The 22,164-nt window shown below is 47.8% G+C and overlaps 1 protein-coding gene across 2 annotated transcripts in view; it reads left to right on the top strand.

The window, feature by feature from the left end:
- The window catches only part of cdk6 (cyclin dependent kinase 6), a 166,056-nt gene that overhangs the window by 52,487 nt on the left and 91,405 nt on the right, over positions 1–22,164 (top strand). For both annotated transcript variants that reach the window (NM_001146617.1, XM_045693645.1), the window contains one exon: positions 16,235–16,344. In NM_001146617.1, the coding sequence (NP_001140089.1) occupies positions 16,235–16,344 (110 nt within the window). The remainder of the gene's footprint in view (positions 1–16,234; positions 16,345–22,164) is intronic.

The raw sequence follows: 22,164 nt of genomic DNA, 5'->3' as shown, positions 1-22,164 counted from the left end.
CTGTCTCTCTTCACACACCAACACCAGTGAACTCTCTCTCTTCACACACCAACACCAGTGAACTCGCTCTCTTCACACACCAACACCAGTGAACTCTGTCTCCCTTGACACACCAACACCAGTGAACTCTCTGTTGTCACACACCAACACCAGTGAACTCTGTCTCCCTTCACACACCAACACCAGTGAACTCTGTCTCTTCACACACCAACACCAGTGAACTCTGTCTCTCTTCACACACCAACACCAGTGAACTCTGTCTCCCTTCACACACCAACACCAGTGAGCTCTCTCTCTTCACACACCAACACCAGTGAACTCTCTCTCTTCACACACCAACACCAGTGAACTCTCTCTCTCTTCACAGACCAACACCAGTGAACTCTGTCTCACTTCACACACCAACACCAGTGAACTCTCTCTCTTCACATACCAACACCAGTGAACTCTCTCTTCACACACCAACACCAGTGAACTCTGTCTCCATTCACACACCAACACCAGTGAACTCTCTCTCTTCACACACCAACACCAGTGAACTCTGTCTCCCTTCACACACCAACACCAGTGAACTCTGTCTCCCTTCACACACCAACACCAGTGAACTCTGTCTCTTCACACACCAACACCAGTGAACTCTCTCTCTCTCTTCACAGACCAACACCAGTGAACTCTCTCTCTTCACACACCAACACCAGTGAACTCTGTCTCACTTCACACACCAACACCAGTGAACTCTCTCTCTTCACATACCAACACCAGTGAACTCTCTCTTCACACACCAACACCAGTTAACTCTGTCTCCATTCACACACCAACACCAGTGAACTCTCTCTCTTCACACACCAACACCAGTGAACTCTGTCTCCCTTCACACACCAACACCAGTGAACTCTCTCTCTTCACACACCAACACCAGTGAACTCTGTCTCTCTTCACACACCAACACCAGTGAACTCTCTCTCTTCACACACCAACACCAGTGAACTCTGTCTCCATTCACACACCAACACCAGTGAACTCTCTCTCTTCACACACCAACACCAGTGAACTCTGTCTCCCTTCACACACCAACACCAGTGAACTCTCTCTCTTCACACACCAACACCAGTGAACTCTCTCTCTTCACACACCAACACCAGTGAACTCTGTCTCCATTCACACACCAACACCAGTGAACTCTCTCTCTTCACACACCAACACCAGTGAACTCTGTCTCCATTCACACACCAACACCAGTGAACTCTCTCTCTTCACACACCAACACTAGTGAACTATCTCGCTTCACACACCAACACCAGTGAACTCTCTCTCCCTTCACACACCAACACCAGTGAACTCTCTCTCTTAACACACCAACACCAGTGAACTCTCTCTTTTCACACACCAACACTAGTGAACTCTCTCTCTCTCTTCACACACCAACACCAGTGAACTCTCTCTCTCTTCACACACCAACACCAGTGAACTCTCTCTCTCTTCACAGACCAACACCAGTGAACTCTGTCTCTCTTCACACACCAACACCAGTGAACTCTGTCTCTTCACACACCAACACCAGTGAACTCTGTCTCTCTTCACACACCAACACCAGTGAACTCTCTCTCTCTTCACACACCAACACCAGTGAACTCTCTCTCTTCACACACCAACACCAGTGAACTCTGTCTCCCTTCACACACCAACACCAGTGAACTCTCTCTCTTCACACACCAACACCAGTGAACTCTCTCTCTTCACACACCAACACCAGTGAACTCTCTCTCTCTTCACAGACCAACACCAGTGAACTCTCTCCCTTCACACACCAACACCAGTGAACTCTCTCTCTTCACACACCAACACCAGTGAACTCTCTCTCTCTTCACACACCAACACCAGTGAACTCTCTCTCTTCACACACCAACACCAGTGAAGTCTGTCTCCCTTCACACACCAACACCAGTGAACTGTCTCTCTTCACACAACAACACCAGTGAACTCTCTCTCTTCACACACCAACACCAGTGAACTCTCTCTCTCTTCACACACCAACACCAGTGAACTCTCTCTCTTCACACAACAACACCAGTGAACTCTCTCTCTTCACACACCAACACCAGTGAACTCTCTCTCTCTTCACAGACCAACACCAGTGAACTCTGTCTCACTTCACACACCAACACCAGTGAACTCTCTCTCTTCACACACCAACACCAGTGAACTCGCTCTCTTCACACACCAACACCAGTGAACTCTGTCTCCCTTGACACACCAACACCAGTGAACTCTCTGTCGTCACACACCAACACCAGTGAACTCTGTCTCCCTTCACACACCAACACCAGTGAACTCTGTCTCTTCACACACCAACACTAGTGAACTATCTCGCTTCACACACCAACACCAGTGAACTCTCTCTCCCTTCACACACCAACACCAGTGAACTCTCTCTCTTAACACACCAACACCAGTGAACTCTCTCTCTTCACACACCAACACTAGTGAACTATCTCGCTTCACACACCAACACCAGTGAACTCTCTCTCCCTTCACACACCAACACCAGTGAACTCTCTCTCTCTTCACACACCAACACCAGTGAACTCTCTCTCTTCACACACCAACACCAGTGAACTCTGTCTCTTCACACACCAACACCAGTGAACTCTCTCTCTCTTCACAGACCAACACCAGTGAACTCTGTCTCACTTCACACACCAACACCAGTGAACTCTCTCTCTTCACACACCAACACCAGTGAACTCTCTCTCTTCAAACACCAACACCAGTGAACTCTGTCTCCCTTCACATACCAACACCAGTGAACTCTCTCTCTTCACACACCAACACCAGTGAACTCTGTCTCTCTTCACACACCAACACCAGTGAACTCTCTCTCTTCACACACCAACACCAGTGAACTCTGTCTCCCTTCACACACCAACACCAGTGAACTCTCTCTCTTCACACACCAACACCAGTGAACTCTCTCTCTTCAAACACCAACACTAGTGAACTATCTCGCTTCACACACCAACACCAGTGAACTCTCTCTCCTTCACACACCAACACCAGTGAACTCTCTCTCTTCACACACCAACACCAGTCAACTCTCTCTCTTCACACACCAACACTAGTGAACTCTCTCTCTTCACACACCAACACCAGTGAACTCTCTCTCTCTTCACACACCAACACCAGTGAACTCTCTCTCTTCACAGACCAACACCAGTGAACTCTCTCTCTTCACACACCAACACCAGTGAACTCTCTCTCTTCACACACCAACACCAGTGAACCTCTCTCTCTTCACAGACCAACACCAGTGAACTCTCTCTCTTCACACACCAACACCAGTGAAGTCTGTCTCTCTTCACACACCAACACCAGTGAACTGTCTCTCTTCACACAACAACACCAGTGAACTCTCTCTCTTCACACACCAACACCAGTGAACTCTCTCTCTCTTCACACACCAACACCAGTGAACTCTGTCTCCCTTCACACACCAACACCAGTGAGCTCTCTGTCGTCACACACCAACACCAGTGAACTCTGTCTCCCTTCACACACCAACACCAGTGAACTCTCTCTCTCTTCACAGACCAACACCAGTGAACTCTGTCTCTCTTCACACACCAACACCAGTGAACTCTGTCTCCCTTCACACACCAACACCAGTGAGCTCTCTCTCTTCACACACCAACACCAGTGAACTCTGTCTCCATTCACACACCAACACCAGTGAACTCTCTCTCTTCACACACCAACACCAGTGAACTCTGTCTCCCTTCACAAACCAACACCAGTGAACTCTCTCTCTTCACACACCAACACCAGTGAACTCTGTCTCCTTCACACACCAACACCAGTGAACTCTCTCTCTTCACACACCAACACCAGTGAACTCTCTCTCTTCACACACCAACACCAGTGAACTCTCTCTCTTCACAGACCAACACCAGTGAACTCTGTCTCACTTCACACACCAACACCAGTGAACTCTCTCTCTTCACACACCAACACCAGTGAACTCTCTCTCTTCACACACCAACACCAGTGAACTCTGTCTCCATTCACACACCAACACCAGTGAACTCTCTCTCTTCACACACCAACACCAGTGAACTCTGTCTCCCTTCACACACCAACACCAGTGAACTCTCTCTCTTCACACACCAACACTAGTGAACTATCTCGCTTCACACACCAACACCAGTGAACTCTCTCTCCCTTCACACACCAACACCAGTGAACTCTCTCTCTTCACACACCAACACCAGTGAACTCTCTCTCTCTTCACACACCAACACCAGTGAACTCTGTCTCCCTTCACACACCAACACCAGTGAACTCTCTCTCTTCACACACCAACACTAGTGAACTATCTCGCTTCACACACCAACACCAGTGAACTCTCTCTCCTTTCACACACCAACACCAGTGAACTCTCTCCCTTCACACATCAACACCAGTGAACTGTCTCTCTTCACACAACAACACCAGTGAACTCTCTCTCTTCACACACCAACACCAGTGAACTCTCTCTCTCTTCACACACCAACACCAGTGAACTCTCTCTCTTCACACAACAACACCAGTGAACTCTCTCTCTTCACACACCAACACCAGTGAACTCTCTCTCTCTTCACAGACCAACACCAGTGAACTCTCTCTCTTCACACACCAACACTAGTGAACTCTCTCTCTTCACACACCAACACCAGTGAACTCTCTCTCTCTTCACACACCAACACCAGTGAACTCTCTCTCTCTTCACACACCAACACCAGTGAAGTCTGTCTCCCTTCACACACCAACACCAGTGAACTGTCTCTCTTCACACACCAACACCAGTGAACTCTCTCTCTTCACACACCAACACCAGTGAAGTCTGTCTCCCTTCACACACCAACACCAGTGAACTGTGTCTCTTCACACAACAACACCAGTGAACTCTCTCTCTTCACACACCAACACCAGTGAACTCTCTCTCTCTTCACACACCAACACCAGTGAAGTCTCTCTCTTCACACAACAACACCAGTGAACTCTCTCTCTTCACACACCAACACCAGTGAACTCTCTCTCTCTTCACACACCAACACCAGTGAACTCTGTCTCGCTTCACACACCAACACCAGTGAACTCTCTCTCTTCACACACCAACACCAGTGAACTCGCTCTCTTCACACACCAACACCAGTGAACTCTGTCTCCCTTGACACACCAACACCAGTGAACTCTCTGTCGTCACACACCAACACCAGTGAACTCTGTCTCCCTTCACACACCAACACCAGTGAACTCTCTCTCTCTTCACAGACCAACACCAGTGAACTCTGTCTCTCTTCACACACCAACACCAGTGAACTCTGTCTCCCTTCACACACCAACACCAGTGAGCTCTCTCTCTTCACACACCAACACCAGTGAACTCTGTCTCCATTCACACACCAACACCAGTGAACTCTCTCTCTTCACACACCAACACCAGTGAACTCTGTCTCCCTTCACACACCAACACCAGTGAACTCTCTCTCTTCACACACCAACACCAGTGAACTCTGTCTCCCTTCACACACCAACACCAGTGAACTCTCTCTCTTCACACACCAACACCAGTGAACTCTCTCTCTCTTCACACACCAACACCAGTGAACTCTCTCTCTTCACAGACCAACACCAGTGAACTCTGTCTCACTTCACACACCAACACCAGTGAACTCTCTCTCTTCACACACCAACACCAGTGAACTCTCTCTCTTCACACACCAACACCAGTGAACTCTGTCTCCATTCACACACCAACACCAGTGAACTCTCTCTCTTCACACACCAACACCAGTGAACTCTGTCTCCCTTCACACACCAACACCAGTGAACTCTCTCTCTTCACACACCAACACTAGTGAACTATCTCGCTTCACACACCAACACCAGTGAACTCTCTCTCCTTCACACACCAACACCAGTGAACTCTCTCTCTTCACACACCAACACCAGTGAACTCTCTCTCTTCACACACCAACACTAGTGAACTCTCTCTCTTACATTTACATTTGCATTTTAGTCATTTAGCAGACGCTCTTATCCAGAGCGACTTACAAATTGGTGCATTCACCTATAATATCCAGTGGAACAACCACTTTACAATAGTGCATCTAAATCTTTTAAGGGGGGTTAGAAGGATTACTTTATCCTATCCCAGGTATTCCTTGAAGAGGTGGGGTTTCAGGTGTCTCCGGAAGGTGGTGATTGACTCCGCTGTCCTGGCGTCGTGAGGGAGCTTGTTCCACCATTGGGGTGCCAGAGCAGCGAACAGTTTTGACTGGGCTGAGCGGGAACTGTGCTTCCTCAGAGGTAGGGAGGCGAGCAGGCCAGAGGTGGATGAACGGAGTGCCCTTGTTTGGGTGTAGGGCCTGATCAGAGCCTGAAGGTACGGAGGTGCCGTTCCCCTCACAGCTCCGTAGGCAAGCACCATGGTCTTGTAGCGGATGCGAGCTTCGACTGGAAGCCAGTGGAGAGAGCGGAGGAGCGGGGTGACGTGAGAGAACTTGGGAAGGTTGAACACCAGACGGGCTGCGGCGTTCTGGATGAGTTGTAGGGGTTTAATGGCACAGGCAGGGAGCCCAGCCAACAGCGAGTTGCAGTAATTCAGACGGGAGATGACAAGTGCCTGGATTAGGACCTGCGCCGCTTCCTGTGTGAGGCAGGGTCGTACTCTGCGAATGTTGTAGAGCATGAACCTACAGGATCGGGTCACCGCCTTGATGTTGGTGGAGAACGACAGGGTGTTGTCCAGGGTCACGCCAAGGCTCTTAGCACTCTGGGAGGAGGACACAAGGGAGTTGTCAACCGTGATGGCGAGATCATGGAACGGGCAGTCCTTCCCCGGGAGGAAGAGCAGCTCCGTCTTGCCGAGGTTCAGCTTGAGGTGGTGATCCGTCATCCACACTGATATGTCTGCCAGACATGCAGAGATGCGATTCGCCACCTGGTTGTCAGAAGGGGGAAAGGAGAAGATTAATTGTGTGTCGTCTGCATAGCAATGATATGAGAGACCATGTGAGGATATGACAGAGCCAAGTGACTTGGTGTATAGCGAGAATAGGAGTGGGCCAAGAACAGAGCCCTGGGGGACACCAGTGGTGAGAGCACGTGGTGCGGAGACAGATTCTCGCCACGCCACCTGGTAGGAGCGACCTGTCAGGTAGGACGCAATCCAAGCGTGCGCGGTGCCGGAGATGCCCAGCTCGGAGAGGGTGGAGAGGAGGATCTGATGGTTCACGGTATCAAAGGCAGCAGATAGGTCTAGAAGGATGAGAGCAGAGGAGAGAGAGTTAGCTTTAGCAGTGCGGAGAGCCTCCGTGACACAGAGAAGAGCAGTCTCAGTTGAATGCCCAGTCTTGAAACCTGACTGATTAGGATCAAGAAGGTCATTCTGAGAGAGATAGCAAGAGAGCTGGCCAAGCACGGCGCGTTCAAGAGTTTTGGAGAGAAAGGAAAGAAGGGATACTGGCCTGTAGTTGTTGACATCGGAGGGATCGAGTGTAGGTTTTTTCAGAAGGGGTGCAACTCTCGCTCTCTTGAAGACGGAAGGGACGTAGCCAGCGGTCAAGGATGCGTTGATGAGCGAGGTGAGGTAGGGGAGAAGGTCTCCGGAAATGGTCTGGAGAAGAGAGGAGGGGATAGGGTCAAGTGGGCAGGTTGTTGGGCGGCCGGCCGTCACAAGACGCGAGAGTTCATCTGGAGAGAGAGGGGAGAAAGAGGTCTTCACACACCAACACCAGTGAACTCTCTCTCTCTTCACACACCAACACCAGTGAACTCTCTCTCTTCACAGACCAACACCAGTGAACTCTCTCTCTTCACACACCAACACCAGTGAACTCTCTCTCTTCACACACCAACACCAGTGAACTCTCTCTCTTCACCTACCAACACCAGTGAACTCTCTCTCTCTTCACAGACCAACACCAGTGAACTCTGTCTCACTTCACACACCAACACCAGTGAACTCTGTCTCTTCACACACCAACACCAGTGAACTCTGTCTCTCTTCACACACCAACACCAGTGAACTCTCTCTCTCTTCACACACCAACACCAGTGAACTCTGTCTCCCTTCACACACCAACACCAGTGAACTCTCTCTCTTCACACACCAACACTAGTGAACTATCTCGCTTCACACACCAACACCAGTGAACTCTCTCTCCCTTCACACACCAACACCAGTGAACTCTCTCTCCCTTCACACACCAACACCAGTGAACTCTCTCACTTCACACACCAACACCAGTGAACTCTGTCTCTTCACACACCAACACCAGTGAACTCTCTCTCTCTTCACAGACCAACACCAGTGAACTCTGTCTCACTTCACACACCAACACCAGTGAACTCTCTCTCTTCACACACCAACACCAGTGAACTCTCTCTCTTCAAACACCAACACCAGTGAACTCTGTCTCCCTTCACATTCCAACACCAGTGAACTCTCTCTCTTCACACACCAACACCAGTGAACTCTGTCTCCCTTCACACACCAACACCAGTGAACTCTCTCTCTTCACACACCAACACCAGTGAACTCTGTCTCCCTTCACACACCAACACCAGTGAACTCTCTCTCTTCACACACCAACACCAGTGAACTCTCTCTCTTCAAACACCAACACTAGTGAACTATCTCGCTTCACACACCAACACCAGTGAACTCTCTCTCCCTTCACACACCAACACCAGTGAACTCTCTCTCTTCACACACCAACACCAGTGAACTCTCTCTCTTCACACACCAACACTAGTGAACTCTCTCTCTTCACACACCAACACCAGTGAACTCTCTCTCTCTTCACACACCAACACCAGTGAACTCTCTCTCTTCACAGACCAACACCAGTGAACTCTCTCTCTTCACACACCAACACCAGTGAACTCTCTCTCTTCACACACCAACACCAGTGAACTCTCTCTCTCTTCACAGACCAACACCAGTGAACTCTCTCTCTTCACACACCAACACCAGTGAAGTCTGTCTCCCTTCACACACCAACACCAGTGAACTGTCTCTCTTCACACAACAACACCAGTGAACTCTCTCTCTTCACACACCAACACCAGTGAACTCTCTCTCTCTTCACACACCAACACCAGTGAACTCTCTCTCTTCACACAACAACACCAGTGAACTCTCTCCCTTCACACACCAACACCAGTGAACTCTCTCTCTCTTCACAGACCAACACCAGTGAACTCTGTCTCACTTCACACACCAACACCAGTGAACTCTCTCTCTTCACACACCAACACCAGTGAACTCTCTCTCTTCACACACCAACACCAGTGAACTCTCTCTCTTCACACACCAACACCAGTGAACTCTCTCTCTCTTCACACACCAACACCAGTGAACTCTCTCTCTCTTCACACACCAACACGAGTGAAGTCTGTCTCCCTTCACACACCAACACCAGTGAACTGTCTCTCTTCACACACCAACACCAGTGAACTCTCTCTCTTCACACACCAACACCAGTGAAGTCTGTCTCCCTTCACACACCAACACCAGTGAACTGTCTCTCTTCACACAACAACACCAGTGAACTCTCTCTCTTCACACACCAACACCAGTGAACTCTCTCTCTCTTCACACACCAACACCAGTGAAGTCTCTCTCTTCACACAACAACACCAGTGAACTCTCTCTCTTCACACACCAACACCAGTGAACTCTCTCTCTCTTCACACACCAACACCAGTGAACTCTGTCTCTCTTCACACACCAACACCAGTGAACTCTCTCTCTTCACACACCAACACCAGTGAACTCGCTCTCTTCACACACCAACACCAGTGAACTCTGTCTCCCTTCACACACCAACACCAGTGAACTGTCTCTCTTCACACAACAACACCAGTGAACTCTCTCTCTTCACACACCAACACCAGTGAACTCTCTCTCTCTTCACACACCAACACCAGTGAAGTCTCTCTCTTCACACAACAACACCAGTGAACTCTCTCTCTTCACACACCAACACCAGTGAACTCTCTCTCTCTTCACACACCAACACCAGTGAACTCTGTCTCTCTTCACACACCAACACCAGTGAACTCTCTCTCTTCACACACCAACACCAGTGAACTCGCTCTCTTCACACACCAACACCAGTGAACTCTGTCTCCCTTGACACACCAACACCAGTGAACTCTCTGTCGTCACACACCAACACCAGTGAACTCTGTCTCCCTTCACACACCAACACCAGTGAACTCTCTCTCTCTTCACAGACCAACACCAGTGAACTCTGTCTCTCTTCACACACCAACACCAGTGAACTCTGTCTCCCTTCACACACCAACACCAGTGAGCTCTCTCGCTTCACACACCAACACCAGTGAACTCTGTCTCCATTCACACACCAACACCAGTGAACTCTCTCTCTTCACACACCAACACCAGTGAACTCTGTCTCCCTTCACACACCAACACCAGTGAACTCTCTCTCTTCACACACCAACACCAGTGAACTCTGTCTCCCTTCACACACCAACACCAGTGAACTCTCTCTCTTCACACACCAACACCAGTGAACTCTCTCTCTTCACACACCAACACCAGTGAACTCTCTCTCTTCACAGACCAACACCAGTGAACTCTGTCTCACTTCACACACCAACACCAGTGAACTCTGTCTCTCTTCACACACCAACACCAGTGAACTCTCTCTCTTCACACACCAACACCAGTGAACTCTGTCTCCATTCACACACCAACACCAGTGAACTCTCTCTCTTCACACACCAACACCAGTGAACTCTGTCTCCCTTCACACACCAACACCAGTGAACTCTCTCTCTTCACACACCAACACCAGTGAACTCTGTCTCCCTTCACACACCAACACCAGTGAACTCTCTCTCTTCACACACCAACACCAGTGAACTCTCTCTCTTCACAGACCAACACCAGTGAACTCTGTCTCACTTCACACACCAACACCAGTGAACTCTGTCTCTCTTCACACACCAACACCAGTGAACTCTCTCTCTTCACACACCAACACCAGTGAACTCTGTCTCCATTCACACACCAACACCAGTGAACTCTCTCTCTTCACACACCAACACCAGTGAACTCTGTCTCCCTTCACACACCAACACCAGTGAACTCTCTCTCTTCACACACCAACACCAGTGAACTCTCTCTCTTCACACACCAACACTAGTGAACTATCTCGCTTCACACACCAACACCAGTGAACTCTCTCTCCCTTCACACACCAACACCAGTGAACTCTCTCTCTTCACACACCAACACCAGTGAACTCTCTCTCTTCACACACCAACACTAGTGAACTCTCTCTCTTCACACACCAACACCAGTGAACTCTCTCTCTCTTCACACACCAACACCAGTGAACTCTCTCTCTTCACAGACCAACACCAGTGAACTCTCTCTCTTCACACACCAACACCAGTGAACTCTGTCTCCCTTCACATTCCAACACCAGTGAACTCTCTCTCTTCACACACCAACACCAGTGAACTCTGTCTCCCTTCACACACCAACACCAGTGAACTCTCTCTCTTCACACACCAACACCAGTGAACTCTGTCTCCCTTCACACACCAACACCAGTGAACTCTCTCTCTTCACACACCAACACCAGTGAACTCTCTCTCTTCACACACCAACACCAGTGAACTCTGTCTCCCTTCACATTCCAACACCAGTGAACTCTCTCTCTTCACACACCAACACCAGTGAACTCTGTCTCCCTTCACACACCAACACCAGTGAACTCTCTCTCTTCACACACCAACACCAGTGAACTCTCTCTCTTCACACACCAACACTAGTGAACTCTCTCTCTTCACACACCAAGACCAGTGAACTCTCTCTCTCTTCACACACCAACACCATTGAACTCTCTCTCTTCACACACCAACACCAGTGAACTCTCTCTCTTCACACACCAACACCAGTGAACTCTCTCTCTTCACAGACCAACACCAGTGAACTCTGTCTCACTTCACACGCCAACACCAGTGAACTCTCTCTCTTCACACACCAACACCGGTGAATTCTCTCTCTCTTCACAGACCAACACCAGTGAACTCTGTCTCCCTTCACACACCAACACCAGTGAACTCTGTCTCTTCACCCACCAACACCAGCGAACTCTCTCTCTTCACACACCAACACCAGTGAACTCTCTCTCTCTTCACAGACCAACACCAGTGAACTCTGTTTCACTTCACACACCAACACCAGTGAACTCTCTCTCTTCACACACCAACACCAATGAACTCTCTCTCTTCACACACCAACACCAGTGAACTCTCTCTCTTCACACACCAACACCAGTGAACTCTCTCTTCACATACCAACACCAATGAACTCTCTCTTCACACACCAACACCAGTGAACTCTCTCTCTTCACACACCTACACCAGTGAACTCTCTCTTCACCTACCAACACCAATGAACTCTCTCTCTTCACACACCAACACCAATGAACTCTCTCTTCACACACCAACACCAGTGAACTCTCTCTCTTCACACACCAACACCAGTGAACTCTCTTCCAAATACCTAATGCTAGTTTGGTAGATAACTGAATAACTAAAAGCTATGTAGGATTTCCACTCAGACTAGGAGCCAGAAAAGTCTATAAACCAGAAATAATCTACCAAACCTAACTGAGTGACCATATTATTTGACCCAATTATCTGAAGTGACGTTCATCGTCCCAAAGGTACAGTCCACATTAGCAAGGCCAAAGTTGAACATACAACCTCGTAGTAACTGGTGTACCAAACCGCGGGGCAAGCTCAGCTGTTCAGCATTGTTCAGAGTTCATCATTCTCACTGTGTTGGACAAACATGCAAGGCATTTGGGTACTAATCCCAAGGACCCCATTTCTGCCTTTGCTTACAAACATTGGTCTTTGCTGACACTTCGATAATCAGAGAGAGAGAGCAGCGGCTGCTGGGGCCTCGGGCCAAACGACCGCCGTAGGAAAAACTGGAGAGGGGAAAGCACCTGGAAGCAGTCCACGTTCTGGTGAGGGGTCACTGAGTTTTGTCTGGAGGCTTTCCCTACTGTAGCTGTTAACAATGCTGCTTTTCCTGTGGGCTAACAGTCAGTCGACACAGGTCCCAGCAGAGTACAAGCACAGGGTTAGAAATTGGGAGACGTGTGGGGAGCAGCTCTGGCACAAAATGGCTGCCTGCCTGCTTATTTCCTAGTTGGTTGCTACTACATAGCAAGTAGTGCAAGAGGTGTTCCACACTTCCTCCCAAAGCACTGCAAAGCACTTTCAAACCTGATGTCTGTGGGGGGAACGCAATATAAATACAATTTAGTAACATTATTCTAAGAGCCAAGAGTTGTACTGGGGTTTGTTTGAGTATGACAGCTGCATGATAAAGTTGTGTTAATCCTGTGATAGCAGAGGATCTAGTTGTAATGGACACACACACACACACACACACACACACACACACACACACACACACACACACACACACACACACACACACACACACACACACACACACACACACACAGGGACCAGTACTGAGTTTCCTGATGGCTCACTATGGAAACACTGTGTGATCTGGGCATACCAAAACAGGAGCGCTCCCAGAGACCTGCCCTGCCAGATATGATGTCATACCTTATGTAACCCTGAGACAGGGACACAGAAACGTTAGCCCTTCTGTGTGTGTGTGTGTGTGTGTGTGTGTGTGTGTGTGTGTGTGTGTGTGTGTGTGTGTGTGTGTGTGTGTGTGTGTGTGTGTGTGTGTGTGTGTGTGTGTGTGTGTGTGTGTGTGAGCCAGCTTACAAACAGTGTGGGCGTGTGTGTGTGTGTGTGTGTGTGTGTGTGTGTGTGTGTGTGTGTGTGTGTGTGTGTGTGTGTGTGTGTGTGTGTGTGTGTGTGTGTGTGTGTGTGTGTGTGTGTGTGTGTGTGTGACAGAGACAGAGAGAGAGAGAGAGAGAGAGAGCCAGCCTACTAACAGTGTGTGTGTGTACATGTCTGTGGCGTTCTCAGGTAAAACACTTAGAGAGAGAGGACTGTGAGGGTGAAAGGAGGAATGTGTCTCAGGTATTAGGAGTGCTCTAGTCTCAGCCTCTCTTTCTTTCCTCCTTTGCTCCTCAACTCCTCTCTTTCTCTCCTCTTTTACTCCTCTCCTCCTCTCTTTCTCTCCTCCTTTACTCCTCTCCTCCTCTCTTTCTCTCCTCCTTTACTCCTCAACTCCTCTCCTCCTCTCTTTCTCTCCTCCTTTACTCCTCTCCTCCTCTCTTTCTCTCCTCCTTTACTCCTCAACTCCTCTCCTCCTCTCTTTCTCTCCTCCTTTACTCCTCAACTCCTCTCCTCCTCTCTTTGTCTCTTTCTCTCCTCCTTTACTCCTCTCCTCCTCTCTTTCTCTCCTCCTTTACTCCTCAACTCCTCTCTTCCTCTCTTTCTCTCCTCCTTTACTGCTCTCCTCCTCTCTTTCTCTCCTCCTTTACTCCTCAACTCCTCTCCTCCTCTCTTTCTCTCCTCCTTTACTCCTCTCCTCCTCTCTTTCTCTCCTCCTTTACACCTCAACTACTCTCCTCCTCTCTTTCTCTCCTCCTTTACTCCTCAACTCCTCTCCTCCTCTCTTTCTCTCCTCCTTTACTCCTCAACTCCTCTCCTCCTCTCTTTGTCTCTTTCTCTCCTCCTTTACTCCTCTCCTCCTCTCTTTCTCTCCTCCTTTACTCCTCAACTCCTCTCTTCCTCTCTTTCTCTCCTCCTTTACTGCTCTCCTCCTCTCTTTCTCTCCTCCTTTACTCCTCAACTCCTCTCCTCCTCTCTTTCTCTCCTCCTTTACTCCTCTCCTCCTCTCTTTCTCTCCTCCTTCACTCCTCAACTCCTCTCTTCTTCTCCTCCTTTACTCCTCAACTCCTCTCCTCCTCGCTTTCTCTCCTCCTTTACTCCTCTCTTTCTCTCCTCCTTTACTCCTCTCCTCCTCTCTTTCTCTCCTCCTTTACTCCTCTCATCCTCTCTTTCTCTTCTCCTTTACCCCTCTCCTCCTCTCTTTCTCTCCTCCTTTACTCCTCAACTCCTCTCTTCCTCTCCTCCTTTACTCCTCAACTCCTCTCCTCCTCTCTTTCTCTCCTCCTTTACTCCTTCTCCTCTCTTCCTCTCTTTCTCTCCTCCTTTACTCCTCTCCTCCTCTCTTTCTCTCCTCCTTTACTCCTCAACTCCTCTCTTCCTCTCTTTCTCTCCTCCTTTACTCTCAACTCCTCTCCTCCTCTCTCTCCTCCTTTACTCCTCAGCTCCTCTCTTCCTCTCTTTCTCTCCTCCTTTACTCCTCAAATCCTCTCCTCCTCTCTTTCTCTCCTCCTTTACTCCTCAACTCCTCTCCTCTCTTTCTCTCCTCCTTTACTCCTCTCTTTCTCTCCTCCTTTACTCCTCAACTCCTCTCCTCCTCTCTTTCTCTCCTCCTTTACTCCTCAACTCCTCTCCTCCTCTCTTTCTCTCCTCCTTTACTCCTCTCCTCCTCTCTTTCTCTCCTCCTTTAGTCCTCAACTCCTCTCTTCCTCTCCTCCTTTACTCCTCAACTCCTCTCCTCCTCTCTTTCTCTCCTCCTTTACTCTTCAACTCCTCTCCTCCTCTCTTTCTCTCCTCCTTTACTCCTCTCTTTCTCTCCTCCTTTACTCCTCAACTCCTCTCGTCCTCTCTTTCTCTCCTCCTTTACTCCTCAACTCCTCTCTTCCTCTCTTTCTCTCCTCCTTTACTCCTCAACTCCTCTCTTTCTCTCCTCCTTTACTCCTCAACTCCTCTCTTCCTCTCCTCCTTTACTCCCCAACTCCTCTCTTCCTCTCTTCAACTCCTCTCCTCCTCTCTTTCTCTCCTCCTTTACTCCTTTACTCCTCTCATCCTCTCTTTCTCTCCTCCTTTACTCCTCAACTCCTCTCTTTCTCTCCTCCTTTACTCCTCAACTCCTCTCTTCCTCTCCTCCTTTACTCCTCAACTCCTCTCCTCCTCTCTTTCTCTCCTCCTTTACTCCTCAACTCCTCTCATCCTCTCTTTCTCTCCTCCTTTACTCCTCTCTTTCGCTCCTCCTTTACTCCTCAACTCCTCTCATCCTCTCTTTCTCTCCTCCTTTACTCCTCAACTCCTCTCCTCTCTTCCTCTCCAACTCATTATCAGGAAGGTGTTCCTAATGTTTGGTATACTCCGTGTGCTGATTGTGTGTGTGTAGGTGGTGACGTTGTGGTACAGAGCCCCAGAGGTGTTGCTCCAGTCCAGCTATGCCACCCCAGTTGACTTGTGGAGTGTGGGCTGTATCTTCGCTGAGATGTTCAGGAGAAGGTGAGTGGTCCTGGTACGCGCGCACACACACACACACACACACACACACACACACACACACACACACACACACACACACACACACACACACACACACACACACACACACACACACACACACACACACACACACACACACACACACACACACACACACACACACACTGGGAGACACTGCATATTGACACCAAATAACTAACTAGCTGACACTATCGTTATACCACTGTGTGACACATCAGAACAGCGGTCCAACTGTCCTCCTCATACCACTTTTAAAACAGAGTCCAACTGTCACGCTGTCCTCCTCATACCACTTTTTTAAAACAGAGTCTAACTGTCACGCTGTCCTCCTCATACCGCTTTTAATACAGAGTCTAACTGTCACACTGTCCTCCTCATACCACTTTTAAAACAGAGTCCAACTGTCACGCTGTCCTCCTCATACCACTTTTTTAAAACAGAGTCTAACTGTCACGCTGTCCTCCTCATACCACTTTTAAAACAGAGTCCAACTGTCACGCTGTCCTACTCATACCACTTTTAAAACAGAGTCCAGCTGTCCTCCGCATTCCACTTTTAAAACAGAGTCCAACTGTCACGCTGTCCTCCTCATACCACTTTTTTATAACAGAGTCCAGCTGTCACGCTGTCCTCCTCATACCACTTTTAAAACAGAGTCCAACTGTCACGCTGTCCTCCTCATACCACTTTTAAAACAGAGTCCAACTGTCACGCTGTCCTCCTCATACCACTTTTTTAAAACAGAGTCCAACTGTCACGCTGTCCTCCTCATACCACTTTTTTAAAACAGAGTCCAACTGTCACGCTGTCCTCCTCATACCACTTTTTTAAAACAGAGTCCAGCTGTCACGCTGTCCTCCTCATACCACTTTTAAAACAGAGTCTAACTGTCACGCTGTCCTCCTCATACCACTTTTAAAACAGAGTCTAACTGTCACGCTGTCCTCCTCATACCACTTTTAAAACAGAGTCCAACTGTCACGCTGTCCTCCTCATACCACTTTTTTAAAACAGAGTCCAACTGTCACGCTGTCCTCCTCATACCACTTTTTTAAAACAGAGTCCAACTGTCACGCTGTCCTCCTCATACCACTTTTTTAAAACAGAGTCTAACTGTCACACTGTCCTCCTCATACCACTTTTAAAACAGAGTCTAACTGTCACGCTGTCCTCCTCATACCACTTTTAAAACAGAGTCCAACTGTCACGCTGTCCTCCTCATACCACTTTTTTAAAACAGAGTCTAACTGTCACGCTGTCCTCCTCATACCGCTTTTAAAACAGAGTCTAGCTGTCACGCTGTCCTCCTCATACCACTTTTTAAAACAGAGTCTAACTGTCACACTGTCCTCCTCATACCACTTTTTAAAACAGAGTCCAACTGTCACGCTGTCCTCCTCATACCACTTTTTAAAACAGAGTCCAACTGTCACGCTGTCCTCCTCATACCACTTTTTTAAAACAGAGTCTAGCTGTCACGCTGTCCTCCTCATACCACTTTTTAAAACAGAGTCCAACTGTCACGCTGTCCTCCTCATACCACTTTTTTAAAACAGAGTCCAACTGTCACGCTGTCCTCCTCATACCACTTTTTAAAACAGAGTCCAACTGTCACGCTGTCCTCCTCATACCACTTTTTAAAACAGAGTCCAACTGTCACGCTGTCCTCCTCATACCACTTTTTATAACAGAGTCCAGCTGTCACGCTGTCCTCCTCATACCACTTTTTAAAACAGAGTCTAACTGTCACGCTGTCCTCCTCATACCACTTTTTTAAAACAGAGTCCAACTGTCACGCTGTCCTCCTCATACCACTTTTAAAACAGAGTCCAACTGTCACGCTGTCCTCCTCATACCACTTTTAAAACAGAGTCCAACTGTCACGCTGTCCTCCTCATACCACTTTTTTAAAACAGAGTCCAGCTGTCACGCTGTCCTCCTCATACCACTTTTAAAACAGAGTCCAACTGTCAAGCTGTCCTCCTCATACCACTTTTTTAAAACAGAGTCCAACTGTCACGCTGTCCTCCTCATACCACTTTTAAAACAGAGTCCAACTGTCACGCTGTCCTCCTCATACCACTTTTTTAAAACAGAGTCTAACTGTCACGCTGTCCTCCTCATACCGCTTTTTTATAACAGAGTCCAGCTGTCACGCTGTCCTCCTCATACCACTTTTTAAAACAGAGTCTAACTGTCACGCTGTCCTCCTCATACCACTTTTTAAAACAGAGTCTAACTGTCACGCTGTCCTCCTCATACCACTTTTTAAAACAGAGTCCAACTGTCACGCTGTCCTCCTCATACCACTTTTTAAAACAGAGTCCAACTGTCACGCTGTCCTCCTCATACCACTTTTTTAAAACAGAGTCTAACTGTCACGCTGTCCTCCTCATACCACTTTTTTATAACAGAGTCCAGCTGTCACGCTGTCCTCCTCATACCACTTTTTAAAACAGAGTCCAACTGTCACGCTGTCCTCCTCATACCACTTTTTAAAACAGAGTCTAACTGTCACGCTGTCCTCCTCATACCACTTTTTAAAACAGAGTCTAACTGTCACGCTGTCCTCCTCATACCACTTTTTAAAACAGAGTCCAACTGTCACGCTGTCCTCCTCATACCACTTTTTAAAACAGAGTCTAACTGTCACGCTGTCCTCCTCATACCACTTTTTAAAACAGAGTCCAGCTGTCACGCTGTCCTCCTCATACCACTTTTTAAAACAGAGTCCAACTGTCACGCTGTCCTCCTCATACCACTTTTTTAAAACAGAGTCCAACTGTCACGCTGTCCTCCTCATACCACTTTTTAAAACAGAGTCCAACTGTCACGCTGTCCTCCTCATACCACTTTTTAAAACAGAGTCTAACTGTCACGCTGTCCTCCCCATACCACTTTTTAAAACAGAGTCCAACTGTCACGCTGTCCTCCTCATACCACTTTTTAAAACAGAGTCCAACTGTCACGCTGTCCTCCTCATACCACTTTTTTAAAACAGAGTCCAGCTGTCACGCTGTCCTCCTCATACCACTTTTTAAAACAGAGTCCAACTGTCAAGCTGTCCTCCTCATACCACTTTTTTAAAACAGAGTCCAACTGTCACGCTGTCCTCCTCATACCACTTTTTAAAACAGAGTCCAACTGTCACGCTGTCCTCCTCATACCACTTTTTTAAAACAGAGTCTAACTGTCCTCCTCATACCACTTTTTTATAACAGAGTCCAGCTGTCACGCTGTCCTCCTCATACCACTTTTTAAAACAGAGTCCAACTGTCACGCTGTCCTCCTCATACCACTTTTTAAAACAGAGTCTAACTGTCACGCTGTCCTCCTCATACCACTTTTAAAACAGAGTCCAACTGTCACGCTGTCCTCCTCATACCACTTTTTAAAACAGAGTCTAACTGTCACGCTGTCCTCCTCATACCACTTTTTTAAAACAGAGTCCAGCTGTCACGCTGTCCTCCTCATACCACTTTTTTAAAACAGAGTCTAACTGTCACGCTGTCCTCCTCATACCACTTTTTAAAACAGAGTCTAACTGTCACGCTGTCCTCCTCATACCACTTTTTAAAACAGAGTCCAACTGTCACGCTGTCCTCCTCATACCACTTTTTAAAACAGAGTCCAACTGTCACGCTGTCCTCCTCATACCACTTTTTTAAAACAGAGTCTAACTGTCACGCTGTCCTCCTCATACCACTTTTTTAAAACAGAGTCCAGCTGTCACGCTGTCCTCCTCATACCACTTTTTTAAAACAGAGTCTAACTGTCACGCTGTCCTCCTCATACCACTTTTAAAACAGAGTCCAACTGTCACGCTGTCCTCCTCATACCACTTTTTAAAACAGAGTCCAGCTGTCACGCTGTCCTCCTCATACCACTTTTTAAAACAGAGTCCAACTGTCACACTGTCCTTCTCATACCACTTTTAAAACAGAGTCTAACTGTCACGCTGTCCTCCCCATACCACTTTTTTATAACAGAGTCCAGCTGTCACGCTGTCCTCCTCATACCACTTTTAAAACAGAGTCCAACTGTCAAGCTGTCCTCCTCATACCACTTTTTTATAACAGAGTCCAACTGTCACACTGTCCTCCTCATACCACTTTTAAAACAGAGTCTAACTGTCACACTGTCCTTCTCATACCACTTTTAAAACAGAGTCTAACTGTCACGCTGTCCTCCCCATACCACTTTTATAACAGAGTCCAACTGTCACGCTGTCCTCCTCATACCACTTTTTAAAATAGAGTCCAACTGTCACGCTGTCCTCCTCATACCACTTTTTTATAACAGAGTCACGCTGTCCTCCTCATACCACTTTTAAAACAGAGTCCAACTGTCAAGCTGTCCTCCTCATACCACTTTTTTATAACAGAGTCCAACTGTCACACTGTCCTCCTCATACCACTTTTAAAACAGAGTCCAACTGTCACGCTGTCCTCCTCATACCACTTTTTTAAAACAGAGTCTAACTGTCCTCCTCATACCACTTTTAAAACAGAGTCCAGCTGTCACACTGTCCTCCTCATACCACTTTTAAAACAGAGTCTAACTGTCACACTGTCCTCCTCATACCACTTTTAAAACAGAGTCTAACTGTCACACTGTCCTCCTCATACCACTTTTAAAACAGAGTCTAACTGTCACGCTGTCCTCCTCATACCACTTTTAAAACAGAGTCTAACTGTCACGCTGTCCTCCTCATACCACTTTTTTATAACAGAGTCCAGCTGTCACGCTGTCCTCCTCATACCACTTTTAAAACAGAGTCTAACTGTCACACTGTCCTCCTCATACCACTTTTAAAACAGAGTCTAACTGTCACGCTGTCCTCCTCATTCCACTTTTAAAACAGAGTCCAACTGTCACGCTGTCCTCCTCATACCACTTTTTTATAACAGAGTCCAGCTGTCACGCTGTCCTCCTCATACCACTTTTAAAACAGAGTCCACCTGTCAAGCTGTCCTCCTCATACCACTTTTTTATAACAGAGTCCAACTGTCACGCTGTCCTCCTCATTCCACTTTTAAAACAGAGTCCAACTGTCACGCTGTCCTCCTCATACCACTTTTTTATAACAGAGTCCAGCTGTCACGCTGTCCTCCTCATACCACTTTTAAAACAGAGTCCACCTGTCAAGCTGTCCTCCTCATACCACTTTTTTATAACAGAGTCCAACTGTCACACTGTCCTCCTCATACCACTTTTAAAACAGAGTCCAAATGTCACGCTGTCCTCCTCATACCACTTTTTTAAAACAGAGTCTAACTGTCCTCCTCATACCACTTTTTTATAACAGTCCAGCTGTCACGCTGTCCTCCTCATACCACTTTTTTAAAACAGAGTCTAACTGTCACGCTGTCCTCCTCATACCGCTTTTAATACAGAGTCTAACTGTCACACTGTCCTCCTCATACCACTTTTAAAACAGAGTCCAACTGTCACACTGTCCTCCTCATACCACTTTTAAAACAGAGTCCAACTGTCACGCTGTCCTCCTCATACCACTTTTTTAAAACAGAGTCTAACTGTCCTCCTCATACCACTTTTTTATAACAGTCCAGCTGTCACGCTGTCCTCCTCATACCACTTTTAAAACAGAGTCTAACTGTCACGCTGTCCTTCTCATACCACTTTTAAAACAGAGTCTAACTGTCACACTGTCCTCCACATACCACTTTTTAAAACAGAGTCTAACTGTCACGCTGTCCTCCTCATACCACTTTTTAAAACAGAGTCTAACTGTCACGCTGTCCTCCTCATACCACTTTTTTATAACAGAGTCCAGCT

This window comes from Salmo salar, chromosome ssa14 (assembly GCF_905237065.1).
Source record: "Salmo salar chromosome ssa14, Ssal_v3.1, whole genome shotgun sequence".
In the NCBI taxonomy this organism is placed as follows: domain Eukaryota; kingdom Metazoa; phylum Chordata; class Actinopteri; order Salmoniformes; family Salmonidae; genus Salmo; species Salmo salar.
This window is presented reverse-complemented; position numbering and strand designations above follow the sequence as displayed.